Source organism: Acanthaster planci, linkage group LG15, assembly GCF_054643075.1.
Source record: "Acanthaster planci isolate LZ-2023a linkage group LG15, COTS_SCS, whole genome shotgun sequence".
NCBI classification, from domain to species: domain Eukaryota; kingdom Metazoa; phylum Echinodermata; class Asteroidea; order Valvatida; family Acanthasteridae; genus Acanthaster; species Acanthaster planci.
The window spans coordinates 9,210,738-9,224,094 of NC_141791.1; the positions used below are offsets into that span (position 1 = coordinate 9,210,738).

The window sequence follows — 13,357 nt, forward strand, 5'->3', positions numbered from 1 at the left end:
GGACTTCCCCTACTCCCCTGGGCTCCCCAAGGCTTCCCCCTTCCCCCGGGACTTCCCCCTCTCGGGAAAAAATGAAAAATCTATGTCCCCTGGGAAAAGAAAAATCCTATTGGGTCCATGGCAAAGTTAAATTGAGAAGATGGAGCAGAGCCAAAGACTGGAATGAGCTGCCAACCTTCAAGTTTGTTAGGAGTTGCCTTTAGGCCAACCCATCTGGTAGCTTTTAGTCAAGGCACGCATGGCACCACTGCACCATTGCATTGGAGTCTTCATTGTGCTTGCTAATGGCAGAGGTGCATGTTGTGTGTTCAGGTAGCTACACGTGCCTTGAGTGAAGGTGAAATCGCAGGCTACCTTCAGACCAGTCACACAACACCTTGTGCATGGTGTACTTCCCTGCCTGTCCCTGGCTCTTTGAATGGTGGTCTATGGAAACTGTACATATGTGCACTGACTGCTCCTTGGGGCTGCTCTGTGGTCCGTGCATTGAGTTGTGGCACGGATCGCACAGGTGCAATTTTCAGGGATTCTTTACGTGGGTTTAATGGTGCAACTGTTCATTTATCACACCAAATGAAAAAACAAGGGTTGGATTCATGCTCAAATAAAAAATACGAGATTTGTGTTTGTGACTTGTGCCAAAACCGAGTGCAAAGTTTACTCCTTTCTTCATTTTAACATCGACACTCATATCGGCAAGGAAGTTCAAATTTTGCCAATCTGATGTTTTGCCAGTCCAATCATCGGTTATAAGCCTGAGTAATTTCTCCATTAATCACAAAGGAGCTGGATCACAAAAGACCTATTGCATCAAGACTGCTTTTTGCACACATTAGAGCTGGGTGAATACCAGCATTTTTTACCTGTGTTACATACAGCATGTCAAATAAAGGCATATATACAGTATGTGGTTAATGGTAATTTTTTTCCACTTATTGATCATGAGGTACATGTACATGTATGAGATCCTTGTGAACTCAAAACTTTTGTCAAAACTTCGAGTTTTTGTCAAAACTTAGAGTTCAGTTAAAATCTGATACACACTTGCCCTTAGTATCTTGGTGTCCTTTCCTCACAATGGAAAAGGTCCGATTGACCTAAAATTTCCATACATTTAGATACAGTTGGGAAGACCTTTTGTCCTTGAAACAGATATTAAAAACGTACACAAAAGTTACTTTGTTCTGACATAAATTTTTGGTTAGTATGGAAATGTTGTCAGTGTTCTTAAAGTCTTAATTTGTTGGAGAGTTGGAAGGCAAAAAAAGCCTTAGCATTGGATTTGGGGCTAACTTAAAGATCAGTGCAGTGAATTGTTTTGAGAATCACTTTTTGTGAATGTCATAACTCTTCTTGAATGTATCAAAACTGAAATCTTTGTAAAGTAGAGTGAACTGAAAGGTGCACTTTTTAAACATTCAAGACAAGGGAGGGTGCAGTAAAGAGTGATGTAAATTTCCTCTTTAAAAACTTTTCAAAGAAAAGGTTGCTCGCCAGCTTGTTACCATATACTTCAACGGCAAAATATAAAACATCTAGCAATGTGGTTTTTGCACAGATCAGTGTAACACTGAGGCTAAGTTCCTTTGATTACATCAGGGGTTTGCTCATGAATATGCAAATTCTTATTAGCATTAAAAACTAAAGGCCCCAAAATACAGATAGAAATAGCAAATTAAAATTAGAATTAAGGTTGATTGAAACAAAAATTTCAAGCTTTTTCGTAAATGTTTCTCTTTGTACATGGTCCCTTTAATGATCTCCCCCCCCAAAAAAAAGATTTCAGGTCTAGTGCTTTTTTTCAGCCTCTCGGTAGGTTTTTCCAAGTATACATAAATATCATAAGCAATTTTAGATACTTTTGATAGCTTGTTTTCATGAAGAGACTATTTTGTATGATGAAATAGTTCAGAACGTGAATTTAGCTTTTACATTGGGACCAGGATACCTCTTTAGGTTAAAAAACACTAGTGCTGAAAAGGTCCACCAATGCACACTTTGCTTTTCCTTGTGGACTTTATTGTATATGTATTGTACACATTTATCCATCAAGCTCCATAAACATTAAGAGGTTTGATATGAATGTTCCTTTACTGAGATATTTCTCTTTCTTACCTTATGTGTAGTTTTTATCACGCTATATACACATTGGTCTTGTTAATGAAACTACAACCACCTCACTCGATCTCATTACTTTGAGATGGGGCCTTATTTTTATATCTGTTGTGTCATTTATATAGCTGTTGGTTGAGACTTTATAATGAACCTTTGTCTTTATTTCAGGGTGCAAGCTACTATTCAAACAGCAGTTTGCACAGCGATTAGGTCTCCGCTGCACTGTTTGTGATTACTGCGCACAGACCTGCCGTAGTCGAGTGGAGCGTATGTATGGTAACCATAAGAAGAAATTCTGCAGTATGGCCTGCAAATCACAGTACGACAAATGGCTGAGCAAAGGAGCCAAGTAAGAACCTTTTGTCCATAACATCAAAGAGCCTAACTGATATTCAATGTTTCAGGTGATCTAGATCAACCCACTTCACTTGTTTGTTTTGTATGAGTTCTTTCTCCTTATTGGTATTCTCTTTAGGTATTCTTCACCCGTCGTTTAAATTTTTTTGGTACACAAGTCAGTGCAATAGGAAGTTCAGGATTACATCACAGCTTTGTTCAAGAATTTGCAAATTTGTATCAGCATAAAAAACAAAAAGGCCCTAAAATACAGATAAAAATAGCAAAGTTTGAGGTTTTTTGTCTGTTTACAACAAACCAGAGGGCTTTCTCTGCATCCTTCTACATAAAGGTGCAAGCCTTTAGTAATTTCTGACCCAGAAATATTGAAATATGTACATAGCATTACTTGATTACACCATCGTTAAGTTTCATCACAGCAAAGGTCAGACTGGGTTGAAATGTACTTTTAACGGGAGTATGCCACAAAAGAAAATTGAAGTCAGGACGAGTCTTATATGTTAAGAGACATCATAATAAAAGGGCATTTTTAAAGACACATTTCCAGAAAAATCAAGCTCCACCTTTCTTGTTATGTTATGGTTTGTAGTCATATGTATTTAATCAGAAATTTAGTTACTGCAAGATTTGAAACAGCTGAAACAGCTGCTGTTTGTATGCAAATACATTTCTAGGTTTTTATCAAAACGGTGTCTTACACATAAGAAAAGTGGGTCTTAAAATTTATTTTTGCTTTTTACATTTTTTCATTATTTTAATGTGACCAAAGATTTGTTGTCATGTTGTATTCCAGGTGTGATGGTTGTAAGTGCACTGGACGAAAGCTTGAAGAGAGCTTCATATGGCGCGGTGAAATGAAGAGAGTGTGTAACCAGCACTGCCTCCTGTTGTTCTATGCACAACAAAATATTCCAAATATGAACACCCAGACACAGTCAACGATACCAGCAATTCAACTTTCTCAAGTTGCACCAAGTAAGTTTCACATCCCCTGTACACTAAACGTACTGTGACTTTAATGCACGTACATGTACCTCGTGCTGCAAACTACATTTATTTTGATTTCAACATCCTTTGGATGGTAATTGATGTGTGATGACTTTATTGATGAAAATACTTTGGACCACTTTGTTAACCCAAAGCTTTATATAGCATTCCTTAATTTTTATGAGCGGCTGTTGGTTTTTGTTTGTTCTTTACTTGTTTGTGCTCCTGGTACCCTTTGTGTTCCATTTATGTGAAAATAGTAAATCAAAAACTGAGCATTATTACCGTTACAATTTATATCTAGACATCAGTGTTGAAAGTACGGAACTTACTGATCAGGGATGGTTCTTTTAATCCAAAATAATGGTTTATTACTTTGAGAGAAATCCCCCCCCCAAAAAAAAATAAATTTTATACCTGTTTTCATGGGAAAAAATTAACTGGCCACTAATTACGGTTCAGATTAGAGGGAAATAAACTTGGTGGGGGAATAAAATCGGGAGAGTATTTCAAATGAAATTCTCTGACAAGGTTTCATCCATCCTAAGACTTGCAACTGACCAACCGTCATGTGTAAACAATGTAATGTAAACTTTCAAATTTTTTTTTCCTGACTCACCTCCAATTTTTTAAATATACATGTATATATATATTTTTTATTTCAAGCATCCAACCCGCCAAAATATAATCCTTCCCATCTCGGTATTTCTTTATCTTAACCTAGTTTCTCTTAAGATAATCATTTTTCCCCCTGCTCCACCTTGTAAACGTTATTCTTATTCTGACTATCCAGCGAACCAAAGATATTGATCCTTCCCATTTCAGCATTTCTTTAATCCCAACCCAGACCCTCTTGGATTTAATTTTTCCCTAGCCCAACCACGTAATCATTAATTCTATTCCGAGCATCCAACCCGCCAAAAATATTAACGCTTCCAATATCAGCATTTTTTTCTATCCTAACCTGAACCATCTGTGGTTTTTATCATTTACCTACCTTATATCATCTAATGATTATTTTTATTTCGAGCATCCAACCCACCAAAAGTTCTTCGCATCTTTGTTGTGACGCTGCCATTTTCGCATGCAAAAGAACATGGCATTAACATAACAATGCACTCTAAGTGACTCATGTCTGGGAATGGTGAGGAACGCATTCCGAAGTGCTATTTGGAATGCAAAGGAACTGGACGGTGTGCAGCAGTACAGTAGAAACATAAGCAAATGCATGCGAACGGTCAAAGTATTTTTTGATCTCGTCCCTTGGTTTGATGAAAACGTTTTAAAACAAATATATCCAGTCCATATTTTATCAAGCATGAGGCAGTAATAAAACAGATGACTATTACGTGCCCGAAGTCTTTAATCTGATAAATTATCTTTTGTTCAGCTCTGGCTTTTCTCAAAGGGGCAATAAATTGATGTGCCTGCCTGACTTCAAAGCTACAGCTCAGAAAGGCCTGTGAACTGGACTGGGGTAGGCTAAATACCGAACTGGCTTTTTACCGGATGAGGTAGAGCTGGGCCCTTTTCATACTGGGTCTAAATGGTCACTGTCCCTAAGTACATGTCTACTCAGAAAAACATGCAAGGTATATGTAGTGATACTCAAGAGGGGTGAAAAGCTCATCACCAGGTTTAACTGGTGCACTGCTTCAAGCTCTGCAAGATTGTGGGGAAAGTATTCACTTTTTCCCACAATTTTACCGCAACTTGTCCCTGACGAGATTTGAGATGACTCCTTATTGATATTGTGTGCGTATCTGTCAACTGAAATTATGCAAAGGACTCTTAATATGCTGCATGTTCACAGATAATGTTTCAGACTGAAACATTAGCTAACATGGTTTTGTCGGACTCTTAGAGCTAATAACACACAAACCTATAGCCTAGGAGCAGCAGCCAAGAACTTGTCAGGAACGCGGAATAACCAAAAAAAATTTAGCCATTTTCAATTTTTGCAGTGTCACATATGGTACAGTCATGACATACGAAGTCTCTGCTCTCATTAGCACCAAGAATTTGGCCTATTTCTCCCCCTGACTGGCAATTGAGAAGATGAATGCTCGTTGATCGGAATATGGATAGTTATTATAGAACTAATCTAGAGCAGCCTATCTTACAGTAGACTTGAAATCAAGTTGGTAATTGGCTGGGTGTAGTCCACCTTCCTCGCAATGTATACAGTGTGGTTCGGCATGCAGTTTAGTAATCCTGATTGTATGAATATTTTTTTAAAGTGGCAGTTTGATTGGTGTATAAAAAGGTTAGTTGAACATTAATTGGCAACAAACAGTCTCGTTCATTGAAGATGGTGTTTACATTATTCTAAAAAGATGATTTACTATAAAAGCGTCGGTTCTTTTACCAAAAAAGATAGATGAAAGATTTGTTTGTGAATATTTATATATATTTTGTCTTTCAGCATCATTGATCGGAATATAGGCAGTTATTATAGAACTAATCTAGAGCAGCCTATCTTACAGTAGACTTGAAATCAAGTTGGTAATTGGCCGGGTGTAGTCCACCTTTCTCGCTTCGCATTGAAAGCATCGTAATAAAATATAGACATCTCTATATATGCACAAAGATACTTTAAAGAACCCCCCCCCGGCAAAGATCTCCTTGCAGGTTAGTTCACCAAGTTCACCAGACACTGCAATCTGTGGCCAAGTGGATCAAGGCATCCCACAAGATTTCATTCCTGAGTCCTCCTCTGCCCCCTGCACCACCCTGTCCTCCAGCTCCTACCCACCATGCTCAACTGCATAGGGCTGCTCAGCCTTGCTGCCGGGGTCCCCACTTTGTCTCAAGCTCCTTTCACCCCCTACCTCACACTACAACTCCTCCTTCAACAGACCACAGCCTTCCAACGGGTCTCACAAGTCTGGTGCAAGTTCCGGCAGTATCCCCTGTTCATTCAGGGGATGTCGCCGATGACTCCATTGGTTCGCATTGGCGGGCCCGTTTGGGGCAGACTGTGACCTTTCACAGGGCTCTGGCAGGACATCACATCAGACAGATGGGTTCTCCAGATGATGTTCTTCAGCTGCCCCCGGAGTTCACGAGCACCCCTCTGTCTGACCCACATCTCCGCCTGACTCTGATCTGCATGAACTCCACCCAACACCGGACCCTTGAGTTGGAAATCAGCTCCTTTCTTCAGAAACAGCCATATTCCCTGTGTGGCGGTTTCAGCTGTCTCCCAGTCTCAGTGGTCCCCTTTACCAAATATGGTAAAAATACGTCATGCAGAGCAATGGGAAAGTCATCCATTTATAAGGTCCAGCTATTCAGGGGGGACTACTGAGACCGGGAGACAGCTGAGACCGCCACACCGGTCCTACTCCCATCCTGTGACAAATTCGTTTCAACGTTGTTCCTCACCCCAAAGAAGGAGCCAAACACCTGGTGCCCAATCCTCAATTGCAGGCAGCTGAACAAATTCATCTGCCTGCAGTGCTTTCACATTGAGACTGTGTGAACAGTCACCCAGTCTCTGCCAATCTAGCCTGGGCCTCTGCTGTGGATATGAAGGCCCCCATACGTTCATATTGCAATCAACCCCACAGACCAGAAGTTCCACTGCTTTTATTAACAACTGCTAAATTTTTGAATTTGTGGCCTATCCCTTTGGCCCTTCAACATCCCTCAGGGTTTTCACAGGCGCCATCAGGCCTATCACGGCTTACCTTCGTTGCTAAGATGTCCTGATCTTTCAGTACTTGGACGACTGGCTCATCATCGTCTTATCATCCTCCAGTATCCCCAATCCAAGCCGTACTGTCCAAAATGGAGCAGGAACACTGCCGAGTCCTCATCGCACCCTTCTGGCCTCGCCAGTCCTGGTTCCCTTACCAGACTCTTGTACCAAGCTCCTCCAATGCTACCTCTCAGACCGGACCACCTCCACCAATCCAGCTCCAGCATCTTCTACCCTTGGCTAGAGACTTGCCTGCCTGACCTGCTGGCCCATTGTCCCACAATCGTTCCGCTCAGCTGGCTTTTCTGATGACACTGCAACGACGGCAGCTAGGAGCAGTTGACAATCCACATGCAAAGTCTACAATAGCAGACTTTGACATTTTACTTCATGGTGCGCAGGGGAGAGCTGTGTGGGGTGATGCGTGTACGGAAACCATAGGAATAAATAGCATTCACAAAATCATCTATGGGCTGATGATCAGAATAACTAAGGAAATTAAGATTAAAGTCCATTAAATAACATAACTTCTTCTCTTTTGCAGTAGTATTAAGGCATGAATCAAAACACTACTGAAAATTATCAAAAGGAGTACCAGGAGCGCTGTAGATATTACTGACAATCAGGTTGGAAGAATCGCATTGAATCTGAAGAAGGCATGAGATCATGACGAACATGAAATTTCAGAGAATTATTCACAAACAATGCCACCCCACCTCCAAGCTTTAGATAGCGAGAAGAATGAACCAGCTGATAATTGGCCATAGTTGCATATGGAGGAGGACTTTCTCTGAACCACATCTCGCTAAAACCATAGATGGAAAAGGCATGAGATATTAAAGTGGAAAGATAATCCTGAATATCATGAAAATGTCTACAGAGGCTCCTGGAGTTCATAAAAAAATAGAGAGCAGCCTTGGTTGGAAATGTCAAGAGCATTAAAACCGCCAGCTTCTAAGTTATAATAGAGTCCATTATTTACAAATAATTTAAGTTGTAATCAGAAAAGATTCCAGAATAAATACAATTAGTACATAGGGCAATATGACACGAACACAACAAACAAAGTGAAACCAAAAACAACATAAAATATATAAAGGTGTTGGAAAGTGAGAGTAATACAGGGTTGACGGGTGACTACCGAAAGATGAAAATAAAATGTACAACTATAAATATCTAAAACCAAATAAATAATAAGCATGAATGACTCAAAGCAGAAAAATGCATGGAAGAATCCCAAGATCAAATGACTGACTGATAATAAGAAATAAATAAACTTAAAACGTGGTACAAAGAATAAGCAACATAGATTGGAATAAATGGAGCAAAATAGTATACATGTAAAGTAATTAAATATGTACCAAAAACATGATACAAAATCACAAGGATGATTCATCATGGGATAAACAGCAAGAACAGGAACAGCGTGAGCGGTGGATTAAAGTATGACCGGTGGTTGTTAGGCTTGGCGGTAGAAGTTAGCAGGTATGTCGCTTGCACTTCTCTATTTACCGGCCACAAATCTGTACTTTCGTCCCTTCTTGTACGCTGCGGGGACATGTACAGACCATTTTCTCTTCTCCTGTAGGTCAGCTCTGGTCAGGTCTTCAACACAAAAGAAGGAAGAACTGCGCAGGACTTGTCTGTTGCTTGAGTATATTTTAAGGGGAGGTTCAAACCACATTAACAGGGACATTCATACAAGGATATATCATCCCAGTGCTTTGTTCCTTTACATTCTGGGCAATTCTGAGAAAGAAGTGATAGTGGCTGAGTAAATATTGTGAAATTAGTATTGTGGGAATATAAAAGCAAAGTCACTGTCATCATACAAAGTAAATACAAAAAGGTCAGAGGTTGTTGGCTTGTATGATGAATGCTGATCAGTGTTTTTGCTTGGCATGTTAAAGGGGTGGTTAAAATCTGCTTCTGTTATTGATGTACTGTTGACCTGCAGCAGTAGTGTCAATTTATCATATTGTGTAAATTGCATAAGTTTTGACAACTATCGTATTAGTATTTAACACAATGCAAAAGTGTGCCATTGACATGAATTGAGTTACAAAATCATGGGCACTGTTCATATGTAAGTTGCTGTGAATAAATGGGAGCCTTACAATTTTACTAACTTATGATTGTCTTAAAGTTTATCATATCTCTACTTATGAAGGTTGATGCAAGAAATTCAAAGCTTTGTTTGTATTAAACATAAAAAATGTTAGCTTGTAGGAAAAGGTCAAAAGTTACCACTTGGTTCTGGCAAAGCACATTTCCCCCCAAATAACAGGTAGAGCTCATTAAGTGACTTTTAGTGACCATTATTAAGGGAGTAAATATGTGCTTTGCCAGTGTTAAACATGCGTTTAAGACCCGCTCAGGGGAATGGATGTAACTAATGCCCTTGCCTGCAGATAGGGCATTATCAATGTTCATTCTCCAGCCAAGCACATATTTGTTCATTTTCATAAATACTTTTTATTCAGAGGGTCAAAAGAAGTCAGCATGTGATGGATTTCCAGTTATTTTGTTCTAAAATTCCATTTTCATTTTGGTTTATTCCTTTTGAAATTTTTTCAATAGAATCCCCTTCAATGACCTTTACGCGCGTGTAGCGTGTCAATCACGCATCAGGTCCAAACAGTCTCCTGACCAATCAGGCTTGATTAGACTGTCTCATGTCCATGTGCCAGCATGTGATTTAGCGAGGCCTTATCAAATGTCAATACACAGTCACGTTTTCAACCTGTCACTAGAGGGCGCTTGACAATTGCGTGATGTCATCAGTAGATGTTTTGAAGGTACAATACCCCAACAGACTAACACTATGAAGTGTTTTGACCAATAGGGATAGAAAAACTGTCGGAGGTATTTATGAATAGATATCAAAACCTGTGGTTGTCTTTGAGCAAGATGTTTAACCCTAAAAGAGTTGGAGGGGGGTCACGTGACATGAGATTAAAGCTGCAGTTTTTTCAATGGGGTTTGTACACGTTTTTCTGGAATGCAATATTATTGAACTTAATGAGAGTAGTCCTGAACTTCAACTGAGAATTGCTATAAGAATGAACAAAATTGTATTTTTTTCCCCTTCGTTTGATTACGTGTATACCCAAGAGTCTCAATATCAAATAACATTTCAAAATTTTCGCTCAGTTTAAAGGCAAATCACGTGACATCATCTTAAAGGAGAAGTTTTCAGCCGATTGACTTTCTACACATTTTCAAGGCAAATTTTGAAACCTTTCCAATGTTGGATCGTTATCAAAGTGACAGCCAACAAAGACCTTGATACAAAAATGATTGTAAGTAAATGACGTCATGATGACGTCATCATGTGATTTACTCTTGATTTTTCAATATTTATTACAGCCCATTGACTTTGTACACGTTTTCAAGCCAGCATGTTGGTTAGTTTGAGAGCTTTGATCAACTTCAAAGTGACAGCCAACAAAGACCTTGATACAAAAATTATTGTAAGTAAATGACGTCATGATGACGTCATCATGTGATTTACTCTTGATTTTTCAATATTTATTATAGCCCATTGACTATGTACACGTTTTCAAGCCAGCATTTTGGTTAGTTTGAGAGCTTTGATCAACTTCAAAGTTACAGCCAACAAAGAACCTGATGCAAAGATACGTGCAAATTTATGACGTCATGATGACGTCATCATGTGATTTATTATTGATTTTTCAATATTTATTTCAGCCCATTGGCTTTGTACACGTTTTTGAGGCACTATTTTTGTACTTTAGTAATCGTTGATCATCGTCATACTTACAGCAAGCACTAACTATGCAACGAAGATAATTCTAAAATATTTACGTCATGGTGACGTCATCACGTGATTTATTATTAAATTTTGAATATTTAAATATTCCGTTAAATATATAAAAATCCATATAAAATCAACCCTGGCCTACCACAACATTCTGTTTGCAGCAAGTACCAGGATAAAATGTGGTCTTGAATTCGTCTCATGTAGGTCAAATAACATGACCCTTTCGGTTGAAACTGGAAATAGGCTTATTGTTTAAAAGTGGTAAAAGCCATTAAGTTTCTTTCAACGGAATGAGTCTGTCGGTGTTAGTGCTGGGTTGAAACCCTGCTTATATCCTGGAGAGGAAGTGCTTTAGGCAAATATTGAGCTTATTAATTTTAGTGATGATGACGTCATCAGGAGACAAGTCATGTGACATTAAAGGGGAACTCTTCAAATCACTATACCTCGAAAAGTACATGTCCGATGCGGTTGAAACTTTGTGTGTGGTTGGAAAGGGAAGGGTTTTAGACCCAAATTGATCTGATTTGATTCTGATCTCATCTGGTGACAAGTCACGTGACATTAAAGAAATACAATTCTTGTAACTGATATCACATCCACTCGCGATGACATCAACAGTCGAAGAAGCCGTATATGTTACCTTTAAGTAAGTATTATAATTTTTAAGCTATTGTGAGAAGCTCCACAAAGTACAAAGCAAACTCTCAACTGTGAGAATAATATCACGTGACAAGTCATATTAGATTGTCTTCTGAAGTGGACATCCAATTGCATTGGTTGAAATTGATTGATAAATTGAACTTTTTCACGGTATATGTCACGTCCTGAATATTAAATTGTTCATTTTTACTCTTTCATAGTTTCTTAATGCCAGGTTTTTTTATCACAATTGCCAATTCTTATTTTGTTGGTGAAACAGTCCTGAAACAGCTCTGTGTTTGTACTTATTTACAAACACTTCTATCTAGTTTCTTCTTTTTTTTTTCTCCTTTTTCAGACTAGGGTTTGTGCACATTTTCTTCCACTAGTCGGCTTTGGCAGTTTACTAAATCTGATCGACTTTGCGTTGTTGCACAACATAGGGTTTGTACACACATTGTCCAGCATAATGCATGAGCAGTCCTCAACTTCGACCGAGAATTACTACAGAACAAAAAGAAATCAGACTAAATTTTCCCTTCCGTTCGATCGCAAATATACCCAAGTGTGCAAATATTAAATAATATTTCATGATTTTTTTCCAGTTTAGACAAAAATCATGTGACATAAAATTAAAGGAGCAGTTTTCCTGCACAAGTGTTTCTAGCCCGTTGACTTTGTACACGTTTTTGAGCCACAATTTTCATAACTTTGCAGTGTTTGATCGTTCCCAAAATGATAGCGAACACTTGGTTCAAGATTTTTTGCAAGGGGACGATGTCATGATGACGTCATCATTTTCTCTTATATTGATTTTTGAATATTTTATTTTTCCCCTTAGGTTTTGCACAGGTTTTTCTAATTAACGCAAGGGAACGTTATGTTAGATATTATCAAAGAATTTTGGTTTTTCAGAGTGACAATGCTTATTCACGGTTATGCAAATAAGGCGGGGTTTGCAGACTGATGTGAATCGAGTATACACTCTTTAAGGCCCTGTATCTCCTGAAGTACATGTCCGATTGGGTTCAGATCTTACAGATATCTTGAATAGAGAGTGCTTTAGAGAAAATTGACCTTATGTGATGATGACGTCATCAGAAGACAAGTCACAGTCAAGTGACGAGATTAAAGTTGCAGTCGTTTCATGTATGTTTTGCACACGTTTTTCTACAACACACTATTATCAATCTTGATGAACGAGTAATCTTCTCTCTCTGCTGAAGATTACTCCCAGAAGGAAATGGAAATTGTGTGTTTTATGCTATGTTATTCGATTTGGAACATACTCGAGAGTCAAAATATCACGTAATATTTCATAAAGACTTTTTGGGTTTAGATGCAAATCGTGACATGAACTTCAAGGAGCAGTTATTTTGCATATGTGTTTATTGCCCATTGACATTTTACATGTTTTCAAGCACTATTTTGGTATAACTTTGAGATGTTTGATCGTCATCAAAGTTGCACCCAACAAAGACCCTGATAAAAGAATTATTCCAAATGATGATGTCATGATGACGTTTCTTGTGGTTTTTGTTTATTCATTTTTGAATATTTTATTTCCCCCACAGATTTTGTACATGTTTTTCAACGGCCAGTCTTCGGCACTTTTGTCAATGTGACTGACGATATATTTAGGTGTACACTCTTAGTCCAGCTGCTGCAGAGAGTCCAAGAACAAAATCGTCACAGATTATAATCACTGATACAGTTATCTGTTCAAGGACTCGAAATCCCAAAGAGCTCTGTTGTTGTTGCTGTAACAA

The 13,357-nt window shown here is 38.6% G+C and overlaps 1 protein-coding gene across 1 annotated transcript in view; it reads left to right on the forward strand.

Annotated features, from left to right (window-relative positions):
- LOC110974906 (zinc finger MYM-type protein 3-like) overlaps positions 1-13,357 on the forward strand; it is a 144,679-nt gene that overhangs the window by 92,306 nt on the left and 39,016 nt on the right. The window contains exons 13-14 of the mRNA XM_087146662.1: positions 2,284-2,464; positions 3,266-3,447. Coding sequence (XP_087002788.1) covers positions 2,284-2,464; positions 3,266-3,447 — 363 coding nt within the window. The remainder of the gene's footprint in view (positions 1-2,283; positions 2,465-3,265; positions 3,448-13,357) is intronic.